This window comes from Jaculus jaculus, chromosome 8 (assembly GCF_020740685.1).
Source record: "Jaculus jaculus isolate mJacJac1 chromosome 8, mJacJac1.mat.Y.cur, whole genome shotgun sequence".
Lineage (NCBI taxonomy): Eukaryota > Metazoa > Chordata > Mammalia > Rodentia > Dipodidae > Jaculus > Jaculus jaculus.
The window spans coordinates 29516452-29529649 of NC_059109.1; the positions used below are offsets into that span (position 1 = coordinate 29516452).

Consider the following 13198-nt stretch of genomic DNA (forward strand, 5'->3'; position numbering starts at 1 on the left):
GCAAATAAATAAGTAAAACCATTGAGTTATGGTGACTTCCTCTGGAGATGCAGAAATTTATATAGTAAGATGATATAGTCTCGATTTTTATTTTCAAATTGCTTATACTAGCAAATTTGTTTTTAAAAATGATCTTGGGGCCAGGCCATGGTGGCACACGCCTTCCATCTCAGCACTCAAGAAGCCAGGTAGGAGGACTGCTGTGAGTTCAAGCCCATCCTGAGACTACAAAAGAGGTCAGCCTGGGCTAAAAAAACAAAACAAAACAAAATTCTCTCAAACCAGTCTTAGTGGTGAGGTAGAAGCAGGAGGTTCCAGAGTTCAAGGCCAGCCTTGACTAAGTATGAGGCCACATGCATGAAACTGTTTTTTTTTTTTTAAAAAAAAAAAAAAGAAAGAAAGAAACGGTGGGGGCTGGAGAGATTACTTAGTGGTTAAGCACTTGCCTGTGAAGCCTAAGTACCCAGGTTCAAAGCTCAATTCCCCAGGACCCACATAAGCCAGATGCACAAAGGGGCGCATGCATCTGGAATTCGTTTGCAATGTCTGGAGGCTCTGGAGTGCCCATTCTCTCCCCCTCTCTCTCTCTCTCCCTCTCTCTCTCTCTCTCTCTCTCTCTCTCTCTCTCTCTCTCTCTCCCCCCCCCCCGCCTCCTTCTCTGCCGCTCTCAAATAAATAAAGTTATTTTAAAAGAAAATAATAATAAAAATAAATAAATAAATAAATAAAAGTCCCTCTGCTTAGCAAATTTTCAACCTAACAGTCTTGTGTCTATACCTCTGATTTTCTAGCTGGACTTCTTTGAAAGGATTACCTTGTGCCATTAACCGAGGTGATTTTCTTGGCGATCTCACTGAATTGTCTTCTATTTTGTCCCTCAAATTCCTGTTAGGTAAAATCAATTCTTCTTCATCAATGGTAGTGCTACTTTCTTTTACAACTCCTTCATCCATAATATCATCAAGACCAACAACTAGAAAAAGACAAAAACGAAAAATTAATTTTAAAAATACTGGTAATATTAAGTACTTAAAGGCAGTACAGGGGGGAAAAATCTGAGTTTTCATGTAATATTGCAGTCATAAAAATCTATACCTACATCTAACATGTGTGATGCTGTTACTACTAGGCATCCACATCAATTCAGTCTGACAAATGTCTGCTTTGTAAGGTAACTACTCAAAGAGAGAATTCACTATAATTCTTCCTGAGATGGTCTCAATTCAACTATTGTTTCAATATCACTTATAATCCCCTCGAGAATGCCACAGACAGCTATTATTAGACATCTCAATTGTCTCACTTCTGTTTAAGGTAGTAAGGGTTCCTTATCTTGAAAAGCTTGTGATTCTACATTCATGATGAAAGACTTGATGCTACAGGTGTAAGAGCACAATAGGTTACTTTTGAATGTTTTCAAAAGAAAAGGAAAAGAAAAGCACAGAGGGAAAAATGAAAAGCATAACTTCTCCTTCCCCAAATGGAGAAAACAGTAGTGATCACTTCTCGGCCTTTTGGCTAAAATCAAGTGTGGAGAAAACAGTAGTGCTTAATATAGCTATATAGTTAAATTACTTCCTCCTATTCAAAAGAGACAAAGCATTTACTTGGGAGAGATGAAAAAGGACTCAGGGACATCAAAGGAAATAGTAACAGTTATTGAGCTTATTTCTATATAGAATATATGCCACCTTAACATGTTGACATGTATAAATAATTCTAAATATGTATTTGTATTAAATATTGTGCAGAGGATGATATTGTTTACATTAGAAGGTTTGGGTTCAAAACCCTGCCCAAAGACTCAAATTCTACTTGAAAAAGTCACTGAAGCTGTCAGAGGTCCACCTACCTCCCACCTCCCTTACAGGACTGCTGTGAGGTCAAAGTTGGATGATGCATGAAAACCTACTCTTAAAATACTTACACTTAAAATAACTTAAAATACTACACGTGTTAGTAATTATCTCTCTCTTAGGTTAGAAGCAAGCTAGTAATCCTTCATCTTTGTGTCCAAGGAGAATTTCATTTTAAAAAGCTCAACAACATAGTGGTCTATCCTAAAAATTAAAGAGAACAAAATTCTTCATAACATACTTTCAAAAGATGCACTCCTTTTGTAGAGTAATTCAACAACAAATAAAATCACAAAACTGCACAAATACTAAGACCAATATTAAATCATAAAGAACAAAAGAAAGCTGGACGTGGTGGTGCATGCCTTTAATCCCAGCACTCAGGCAGCTGAGGTATGAGTCTTGTTGTGAGTTCAAGGCCAGTCTGAGACTAATTCCAGATCAGCCTGGGCTAGATCAAGAACCTACCTGTGTGTGGGGGGGGGGGGGAGGAATTAAGACTATTTTATCTCACTTTAACATAATAGCACATCAACAATATGTGTGATAAAGATAGATAGAATGCATGGGAAAATGCAATGACAGTACTCACGAGGTGATAAAGATACTCAACTGTTGTTGCGTAACGTTTCATATACTTTCTCTTACAAATCTATACTAAGCATGTCTTTATACCTTAATTGAAAGAAAAAGAAGGATCCAGACATTCCAGGAGAAAAGGCTAATAGTGTCTATTGGCAGGGAGTAAAAGGCATGTGTGAAATTTTACACTTTGTTACAAAGCAGAATTCAAGTTGCCATTTTTAGAATCCTTGAATTTTCTAGCAGCATCTGTCGCACAGCCAATCCTCCCCCTGCATCTTCAACTCTTTCTCTTCACTTTGCTTTACATCACATCACACACCATCTCATCAATGAGCCACTTGTTCCCAATACCCTTTCCATAACCCTCTACCACCTTGCAGACCTCAGCAGTTTAGTCTTCTCTTTTCTCTATGCCCACTCACACTCACTCATCCCTAGGTGATATCATCCAGTCCATCTATATTCTGATGATTCCCACAGGTATTTTCTTCACTCACATCTGACCTACAGTACAGTATAATTTAACCGCCCTGTCTTACCCAACTTACTCCCAAGCCATTCCCAAAACACAGAACCTCTCATCTCCCAATGGCCTAAGTTAAAATTTTCAATCAAACTTAGCTCCTTTACCCACTGTCATCCCCATCAGCACCCAGCATATCACTGCTAGCTCTGAGGTTAAAACATCACTCACCTGGTCATTTGTCATGTCCATAGCTAACACTCTTCCACATCACTGCCATTTCTCACTAAGAAGCACTGTAATAGGCTCTCAGTGTCATTAGTTCCTCTAGTTCCTCTACTATGACTCTTCTTAAATATAGTTACCCTCGGGCTGGAGGGATGGCTTAGCAGTTAAGGCATTTGCCTGCAAAGGCAAAGACCTAGATTCAATTCCCCAGGTCCCACGTTAGCCAGATGCACAAGGGGGCACATGTGTCTGGAGTTCGTTTGCAGTGGCTGGAGTCCCTGTTGTGCCCATTCCCCCCCCCCCCCGCTCTCCCTCTTTCTCTGTCAGATAAATAAATAAATAAAATTAAAAATAAAATATTTTTAAAAATATAGTTACCCTTTCATACAGTTACTGCTATGATCCTTTAACAGTATAAGTCAGATCATGTTGTTACTTTCTTTTGTTCAAAACTCTTCAAAGCCTCATCAACAAATTTTGGAGCCTACAATGTCCTGTAACAGCCACTTCCCTTCTCCTCCCCCAATGCTGATTCACTCTCCTCCACTCACACTGGCCTTTCCAGAAAGCAAGCAGGCAAGCACAGACCCATCTCAGGACTTTTGCATTTGCTTCTTTTAAACCCTATTCACTATCTTACATGATCAATCCGCTTCTCCACTTGTGTGTAAGCTCCACGAGTCTCAATCTAGGCCAGGCTATTCTATAATATATACTCCTGAAATATTTGCAGAATCAAATGAAAAGGATGCGTCAGAAAAAAATAAACTTTGATGAGTGAGAGAAAAATGTCTCCATTAACCCAGAGAAGCACTGGAAGCACCAACATGAGAACTTAGAAGAACAAACTAAGAAAGCAATGGCTCACTCTGTACACACGGGCCAAGACAGAAGGCAAAGGAAGAACCTGAGAGCTCCACCTGAGGGAAAGAGAAATCAGGGAAGTAGATGAAGGAGGAAAAATTCATTAGTTGGCACAAAAAAAAAAAAAAAAAAAAAAAAAAACAACTCGCTGGTCAGATGATGAGAGGTGACAAAGTAAAAAATGTCAATAAATGCAGGCTCTTTATATTTGAAGTTCAATAGTAAAATAAAAAAGGAGATGAACAGCTAAAGGAGATTGAAGATATTTTTCTAGGTAGTAATAGAAAACACAGGGGAGGTTAAGGCAGGGAGAGATCTTTACAAAGGAGACCAGGAAGGTAGAGACAAAGCAGAATGAGGCCAAAAAAAAAAAGGTAAGTGAACAGACTAAGATGTGAACCCCAACAGCCATCTAATCATCTCTATGTACTAGAAGGTAAGCTGGAAGTTAATTGATATCTTCTCATCCTACTAAGGTTTCAATGTGTCTCATCATCATTCAAAATTTTCTTGGTTAACAACCTACAAATGGAATAACCAAAAGGTCTACCAGCCCAGGTTCAATTCCCCAGTACCCAGATAAAGTCTAATACCAAAGTGGCACATGCTGAGCCATTCCCCAATCCCTAACTGTTTATACAGTATCTGTATTACCAGTTTGAAGTACTTTCTCTAATTTTACTATTTGGAAAGTGGGGGAGGAAAGGAAATTATCATGGTTTATTTTCTGTAAGTATAGAAGTTATCAAGAAATTTTTTAAAAAAATGTTTTCTTTAACAAAAAAATTCCCTGCCAGGCATGGTGGCACACACTGTTAATCCCAGCAGAGATAGGAGGATCCTTACAAATTTGAGGCTACCCTAACACTACACAGTGCTAGCTCCAGGTCAACCTGAGCTAGAGTGAGGTCCTACCTTGAAAAACCAAAAATAATAAATAAATAAATATAAGAATGCCTCTAGCTGGGGAGATGGCTCAGCAGTTAAAGCAAAGCCCACTGGCAGAGGTTCAATTTGCCAGTACTTATATAAAGCCAGAGGTACAAAGTTACATATACGTGTATCTGGAGTTCTTTTGCAGTAGCAAGAGGCCCTGGTACACACACTTTCTGTCTCTCAAATAAATGAATAAAAAATATTTTTTAAAAATTCCAGAGGCTGAGGCAGAAATACTGCCAAGAGTTCAAGACTATCCTGGGCCACATTCAAAATGTACTGTCTGTATGTATGAATACCTACAAAAGGAAACTGCAATATATACAATCAACGAAGATATGCTGTGAAGGGGAAAGTGATATTGGCATAATTTTTTAATTGAACTTGTAACTGTACTCATTTTTAGAATTCCATCTAAGTTCCATAAAATTTCTGAAGAAAATATTTATGTCCAATTCTCACTGTCTCTCACACCACTCTCTGAACCTCAATTTCCTCACCAAAAGAAATATAGGTATTATTCCCCTTCTTCGAAGGGTCACTTTGAAATAAACTAATGTACCAAACATAGTGTGTAATATCCCAAACATACTGTGTAGCATGCAAGCAACAAAATTTTAAATTATAGCCATTAATTGTAAATAATCATGCATGTATTCTCAAATAGCTTTCTAGAGCCCTAAATGTCCTGTCATTTTATCCCTACCTGACTTTCTAAACAATTACTTTAATGGCCAAAATTACTCTATTAAGCTAATATAGTGAGATGGTAAATGTTACCTAAAACTTTAGCATTTGGAGACTGGGGAGATGGCTGAGAGGTTAAAGGCACTTTTGCAAAGCCTGCCAGCCCAGGTTCAATTCCCCAGGCCTCATATAAAGCTGGATGCAAAGTGGCAGATGCATCTAGCATTCATTTGCAACAAGACCTTGGCATGCCAATGTACACATGCATGCAAATAAATATATATAATTTATAAAAAATTAAAAATTAACATTTTAACTCATTCCTAAAATACTCTAAATAATTCACCCTTAATGCCTTTAAACAGATGATTTACTGAATCGCCCTGTGTCACAAGCTATCTTCTACTACTGTAAATACAAAGAATTTAGAATTCTTAAGATAAATCAACTAGTTTCTTACAACAAAGTAGAGAAAACATATAGACTGAAATCTGATATATCACAGCTACTGACTATTGACTTCCGTTGAATCTGATCTGTTATACACAGGACACTGAGGGAACTGGGTAAACTGAAGGCTGATTGAGTATTTTATAAGAACTATTTTTAAATGTTTAAAGCAAAATAACTTAATTGACACTTTTGGGGGGGTTGGGAGGGGGATTGAGGTAGGGTCTCACTCTAGCTCAGGCTGACCTGGAATTCACTATGTAGTCTCAGAGTGGCCTTGAACTCACAACGATCCTCCTCCTACCTCTGCCTCCCGAGTGCTGGGATTAAAGGTGTGGCACCACGCCTGGTTCACTGTGTTTTTAAAGTATTCTTGTATATCAGATACATGCTAAATATTTGCAGATGAAATCACACAGATGAAATTCTGTTGTGTGCTTAAGAATAACCCTAAGTGAAATGGACTGTAAATGACTGAATGCGGCACAGATGAAGCATGACCCATACTAACTGAGCTGAAGGACAGCTAGCTGCACTGGGGGTTCATTACTACTTTTATATATGCTGGATATAAACAAGTTCAAAAAGCTATTTGCATGAAACTTCACTTTGATGGCAGTAACAACAAAGTATATAGCATGCTAAATGATGCCGTATGAATAAAAGAAAAGGTAATAGCTATTGTGGAGGTGGGGGCAAAGGAATGAAACTGCATTCAGAATAGTCAGGGGAAATTAGATAGCTGTTCTGGCTATTTATTGCCTTACAGCTTCTGGTCAAGGAGAAAACAGGAGAAAAACATCCACAATTGTGTCCACACTCCAAGCTGTCTATGCACAGGAGAAAGGGGTGTGCTTTTCTAATTCCCAAAATGTCAACAGCCTAGGAAATGGCACTGTTAAGAAAAATTCTCATCAAAAGCTTCAACAATGGGCTGGAGAGATGGCTTAGCGGTTAAGCGCTTGCCTGTGAAGCCTAAGGATCCCGGTTCGAGGCTCGATTCCCCAGGTCCCACGTTAGCCAGATGCACATGAGGGTGCAAGTATCTGGAGTTCATTTGCAGGGGCTGGAGGCCCTGGCATGCCCATTCTCTCTCTCTTCTCTCCCTATCTGCCTCTTTCTCTGTCACTATCAAATAAATAAAAATTTAAAAAAAATTTTTTTTTAAAAAGCCTCAACAAATTCAAATAGTTTTCTAGTCACATGTGTGAGACATGAGCTTGTATAGGGGAAAGTCTGTATAACCAGATTAGGGGAGAGGTGAGGAAGAACAGCAGATTAAATCAGAGAGGTACCATTAGACTGAGTGTAGATCACAGAGTTTTGGCTTTTTTCTTTCTGTACACTACTGTTCCTACAACACTGTGAATACAAAGATAACATGGTCTTTTTAAAAAACTTATTATTGGCAACTTCCCTACATATAGAAAATAAATCATGAGGGCTTAGCAGTTAAAGCCCTTGCCCACAAAGCCTGATGACCCAAGTTCAATTTCTCAGAACCCACGTAAGCCAGATGTGTGTGGTGGTACATGAATCAGGAATTCATTCGCAATTGCTAGAGGCCCTGGTACGCCCATTCCCCACCCTCTCTCAAATAAATACATAAAAATATAAAAGCAAAACTAAACCATGATAATTCCTTCCCATCATCCCCATTTCCCCCTCCCAAATCCAACCATCACTGAATCCCTTTTTCTTTCCAATTAGTCTCTCTTCTATTTTGATGTCATTTTTTCTACCTATTATGCACGTTTTGTGTAGGTAGTGTCAGGCACTGTAAGTCTGGAATATCAAAGCCATTTGATCTAACTTTTTAATCTAAGTTTTTAAAGTATCAATTGTGGCTAAAGAGATGGTTTAGTGGCTAAGGTACTTGACTGCAAAGCCTAAGGACCTAGGTTTAATCCCCCCCCCGAACCCATATAAACCAGATGCACATGGTAGCACATGTGTCTGGAGTTCATTTGCAGTGGTAGGAGGCCCTGGCATTCCCATTCTCTCCAGTAAATAAAAATAAAATATTTTTTAAAACAAGAACGGGAATGTAAGGAATCACAAGGGATGGAAGCAGGAAATCCAATTATATAGTAATGCAGGTACTAGAAGATAAGGCAGAGGAATCTGTGAAATTCAGGTGGTCCATTCTGGATACATTCTGCAAGTGGATGCAACAGGATTTGCTGCTGAACTGAAAAGGAAATGTGAAGGAAGAGGTGGTGCTTTCAAATTTTTGTGCAACAAGCTGTTATTAAGAGATGGGAATGGGAATGATTAGTCATTAGCGGTAAAAGAAGATGGGGTTAAATACCAGGTGAAACATTATTCTGAAGATGCCAAACAGATATTCAAAGCAAGTTCACTAAGAATCTGGAGTTTGTGCACAAGTTGGAAGTGAAAGGTATGTATACTTGGTAGTTGAAGCATAAAAGATTTTAGGTTAATACGTAAATGATGTTGCCATAAAAGTGGACAGACTGTCTAAAATTTGTGACACTCCTGTATTTGTGGTTAGGAATGAAGCATAAAATGAAATGGAAAGTAAGAGAACTGAGAGAGAACCATAAATCACAGAGCATGTTGTAAATCACTTCAAGAAATAGACATGCACTGAGCTAAATGTAAGTGGTAAGTACAAGAAAAGACAAATGGTCTTTGGGTCTGCTAACAACATAATGACTACTGTGACCTTATGGGGTGTCAATGGTGAAATCCAGACTTCACAGGACAGCCTCGAATACATGGGACAAAAAAAATTAATTCTTCAAGGAGTTTTACAATTAATAAAACAAACAAGAGCAGTATAAGTATAGTACTGACTAAAGGATGGTGTGTGGTGATTCTGATAGCTAGCTGTAGAGGCTCTGATGGAAGAATGCTTTTATACTTCTTTTCAATTCTCCAGAACAGACAACACAAGAGAACAAGACAGAGACTGCACACCACATAACAGCAATCTATACATGTGGCAAATACACAGAAACCTAACTGCAAAGTACTGTCCTATAAAACAGTATCGTATAAAACACTGTCCTATAAGAATGTAAGTCATGAAATAATCTAAATACAGGACATTCAATAAAGACTAAAAATGTACCCAAGTGGTTTTCAAACCTACTAGGCAACATTATGAAAGTAAAACACCCAAATACACATTCTAAATTTTCAATTAAATTTGTTCTACAGGCTGCCCCAGGATTCTAAAAACAGGCAGACAAAAGGCATTTTGCTATTTATAGGCATACTCTATAGAGTCTACTGATATACATGTACTCTGTGCATGGGAGCTTGCAGGGGAAGGGAGTAGAGAAATTGCTCAGGCTGACTGTTTAACTTTATCATTACTGCTCAGGTTTTTCTTTGCTGAGCTAGAGCATAGGAAATCACTGCCTTCATTCATTTGCATAGCTACAATTACACTAAGTTGGATTAAAAACTATTAATGGTGCTGGAGAGATGGCTTAGCAGTTAAGGGGCTTGCCTGCAAAGCCTAAAGACCCAGGTTCTATACCCACATAAGCCAGATGCACATGGTGGTGCATGCCTCTGGAGTTTGTATGCAGAGGCTAGAGACCCTGGCATGCCCATTCCCCCATCCCGTTCTCTCAAATAAATTTTTTAAAAACTACAAATGATTGAATAAATGTAATACAACTCTTAAGGAAGACTGAAACTATAACTTAATATAAGAAATTAACAGGGGCTGGAGAGATGGCTCAGCAGTGAAAGGCATTTGTTTGCAAAGCCTGACAGCCTGGGTTCAATTCCCCAGTACCCACCTAAAGCCAGAATGCACAAAGTGGCACATGCATCTGTTTGCAGTAGCTAAAGGCATACTCTCATTCACACATTCTCTCTCTCTCTCTCTCTCTCTCTCTCTCCCCTTTCTCTGTCTCCCTCTCTCTGTCAAATAAATACATAAATAATATTTTTGTAAAAAAGAAAAAAAAAGAAAAAATAAATTTGTCAAGCATGGTGGTACCTGCCTTTAATCTCAGCACTCAGGAAGCAGAGGTAGGAGGATCACCATGAGTTTGAGGCCAGCCTAGACTACACAGTAAATTCCAGGTTAGCCTGGGTTAGAGTGAGACCCTGACTCAAAAGGAGAGAGGGGGAGGAAGAAAGGGAGGGAGAGAGGGAAGAAGCAAAGGAGGGAAAGAGGGAAGGGGGAGGGAGGGAGGGAGGGAGGGGGAGGGAGGAGAGAGGTAAGTAAATTTAACCAAAAGACAAATCCCTCTTAAAGCACATTTTTCACATACTTCTATCTGAAGGGTACTCAGCTTCCCCACAGTCGCTGGCCACTACATGCCTTCTAATGTGCTGCTGCTCTGAAAAACGCCCCGTTCAAATAAGCTATGAGACAATGAGGTATTCTCTATCACCTTACAATTGACTTTAAGCTCCTTGAGGATGCAGACGCTGTATCCTCCAATACTCTAAACAGTATGATACATGCCAAGCAATGCAGTATATTTAAACGAGCAAGCAATACATATCAACCACTTTTATGCCAAAGCAAGCCTAAATACCTGACAGAGAAGTTGAACACCATGCTGTGAACAGCTGATGCCTGGAGAGTATTTAATAAGAACCATGCTACTATGAAACAGGAATCACCAACTCAAACCTCTTGTTAAAACACAGATCTTAGCCAGGTGTGGTGGTGCACAGCTTTAATTCCAGCACTCAGGAGGCAGAGGTAGGAGGACTGCTGTGAGTTTGAAGTCACCCTGATACTGCATAGCAAATTCCAAGTCAGCCTAGGCTAGAGTGAAACCCTACCTCAAAAAAAAAAAAAAAAAGCCATTATCTTAGTGAGTTTCACATTCCAGTAAATCAGTTCTCAATGACAGCCTTTGTTCTTTAATATTCCATTCATACTGCTGTAGCTTGGACTTGAGGTGTCCCCAGGACACTACTAGAAGGTAGAAGCCTTAAAGATGTGGAGCCAATGGAAAGTAAGTAATTGACATACTGGTGTATTGGCAAGGAACTCCAAGGTTCCTGTGCATATTGGCCAGGAAACTCAAGAGTTTATCTTCTCTACAACTTTCTTCCTCTTGGGAACTGGGAACTTTGTTTTCTCTTTCTGCCTGCTTTTTAAATGCTAATTCCCAAAGTGCTACTTTTGTAGACAAATTTACACTCCACTTGGGATTACTGTGAAGGCTTTCAGGGCAGTTCTTGGATTTGGTGCCATCACTATGGACTCAGAGGTCAGTACAAACCAAGCTAAACTGGGAAGGAGAATGGCCTTTTGAGTGTCCCACATCTCCTTTGCTCTCTTGACTTGGGGAGACCCCCACTTAGCAAGACTGCACTCTGGAGCTGAGGGTGATGAGCTGTGCAGCAGTGCAGGAGCCAAGAGGCTGGCCTAGCCCTGAGCCTGCAAGTTCTCGCCAAGCCTCTGGCCATCTTGTGCGTTACAGTAGCTGGGGTTGATCACAACCCCTCAAATGATGCAGAGGCCACAGTGCCAGCTCATCACAGGGCCAGACATGCTTAGTGAAGGTGATGGACTACATATGACACCCAGGCCCAATGGTGTTTCAGTCAGCTTCGAATTGTTGACAGAAAATAAAAGAGACCAAGAGCAGCTGGTGGTAGAAAAGGGCTTGTTTTGGTGTAGTGACTCAAGGGGAAACTCCATGATGGCAAGGCAAAACAATGTCATGAGCAGAGGGTGGACATTACCTTCTGATCAACATGAAGTGGATAACAGCAGCAGGACATTATGCCAAACACTGGCAAGGGGAAGCTGGCTGTAACATCCATAAATCTGCCCCCAACAGTTACATATCACCTCCAGAAGGATTCAATTCCCAAACTGCCACCAGCTGGGGATCTAACATTCAAAACACTTAAGTTTATGGGGACACCTTAATCAAACCACCACATTCCGGCCCTGGCCCTCATAAACTAATAACTATGTATGATGTAAAATGCAATGCATTCAGTCCAACTTTAAAAGTCCCCATAGTTTGTATCAATACCAACAAAGTTCAAATATTCCCATAGTCCAAGGTTTCTTAACTGAGTAGTAATATCAAAAATAATAATAATGGCACAGAATAAACATTCAAACTGCAAAAGACGGCACTGGGAATAGCAAAGAAATACAAGATTTAAAACAAATGAGCATACATGAAACTCTGTAGTTCCAAGTCTGACAACTGTAACCAGTGAGTGACAAGCCTCCAAGCCCAATAAATCTAACAAGTGACATGTCTCTGAGTTCCAATTCTGCCCATCAAGGTAGGCTACTCACAGTCTGGAAAATGGCAGTTCTTCCTGGCAGTCATCCCATAGTCCTGTCATCTCCAATGGATGTCTACTGCAAACCACGGTTCATCCACATGGCTCCATTGGTCTCCACACAGGTAATCCAACAAGACTGCTTCACACTGCCCATGGCCATTTCAAAATACAAAACCATGTTGCAAATTCAATGACCCGCACTTTCTGCATTTGTTATATTCCAGGTGAGCTACCAATTTGTTAATTCAAGAGGGAATAAAGCAGACTCTGAAGAACAGGACACATTTCTTCAGCATTCAGGCCCCTTCAAGAGTCTGCATTCTTCCTGTTGTCCCAATTCAGATTAGGCTGGCCCAATCTCAATGGCTGTAATCTCTCATACAATTGCAGCTGAACAGGCAGCAGTTTTGGCGCCAAGATTTCTTTTTTTTCTGTTCCATATCATTCTTCTAACATCCATTTCTACAAAAACCAACAAATTTTCAAGACGCAGACATAACAGCAAACCTCCCACACAAACTGCTTCTAGCCCAGTCCAGGCAAAGCTGTTTCTTACCCTCACAAGTCAAACCTCAGCCCATAGTTCTTACTACATTCAGGTCTTTCAACACTGACCAGAATAGTCCATCAAGCTATACTTATAGCAATGCAAAGCAACTCTTAGACCAAAGTTTCAAATGCTTCCACATTCCTCCCTCAAGTAAGTTCCAATGGACCAAACCACAGTCAGGTTTCTAGCAACAATGACCCAATGTTGCTGGTACCAATTTTACTGTTGCAGTCAGCTGTGAGTTGCTGGCAGAAAACACCCAAACAATGGCAGCTTGTAGGAGGGAAGGGTTTATTTTGGCTTCCAGACTTAAGGGGGAGT

The 13198-nt window shown here is 39.9% G+C and overlaps 1 protein-coding gene across 3 annotated transcripts in view; it reads right to left on the reverse strand.

Annotated features, from left to right (window-relative positions):
• Phf3 (PHD finger protein 3) overlaps positions 1-13198 on the reverse strand; it is a 99473-nt gene that overhangs the window by 51708 nt on the left and 34567 nt on the right. For 2 of the 3 annotated variants that reach the window (XM_045155857.1, XM_045155856.1), the window contains exon 3: positions 815-973. In XM_045155857.1, the coding sequence (XP_045011792.1) occupies positions 815-973 (159 nt within the window). Of the gene's footprint in view, positions 1-814; positions 974-12337; positions 12490-13198 lie in introns of those variants that run through there. The other variant, XM_045155858.1, reaches the window with a different exon arrangement.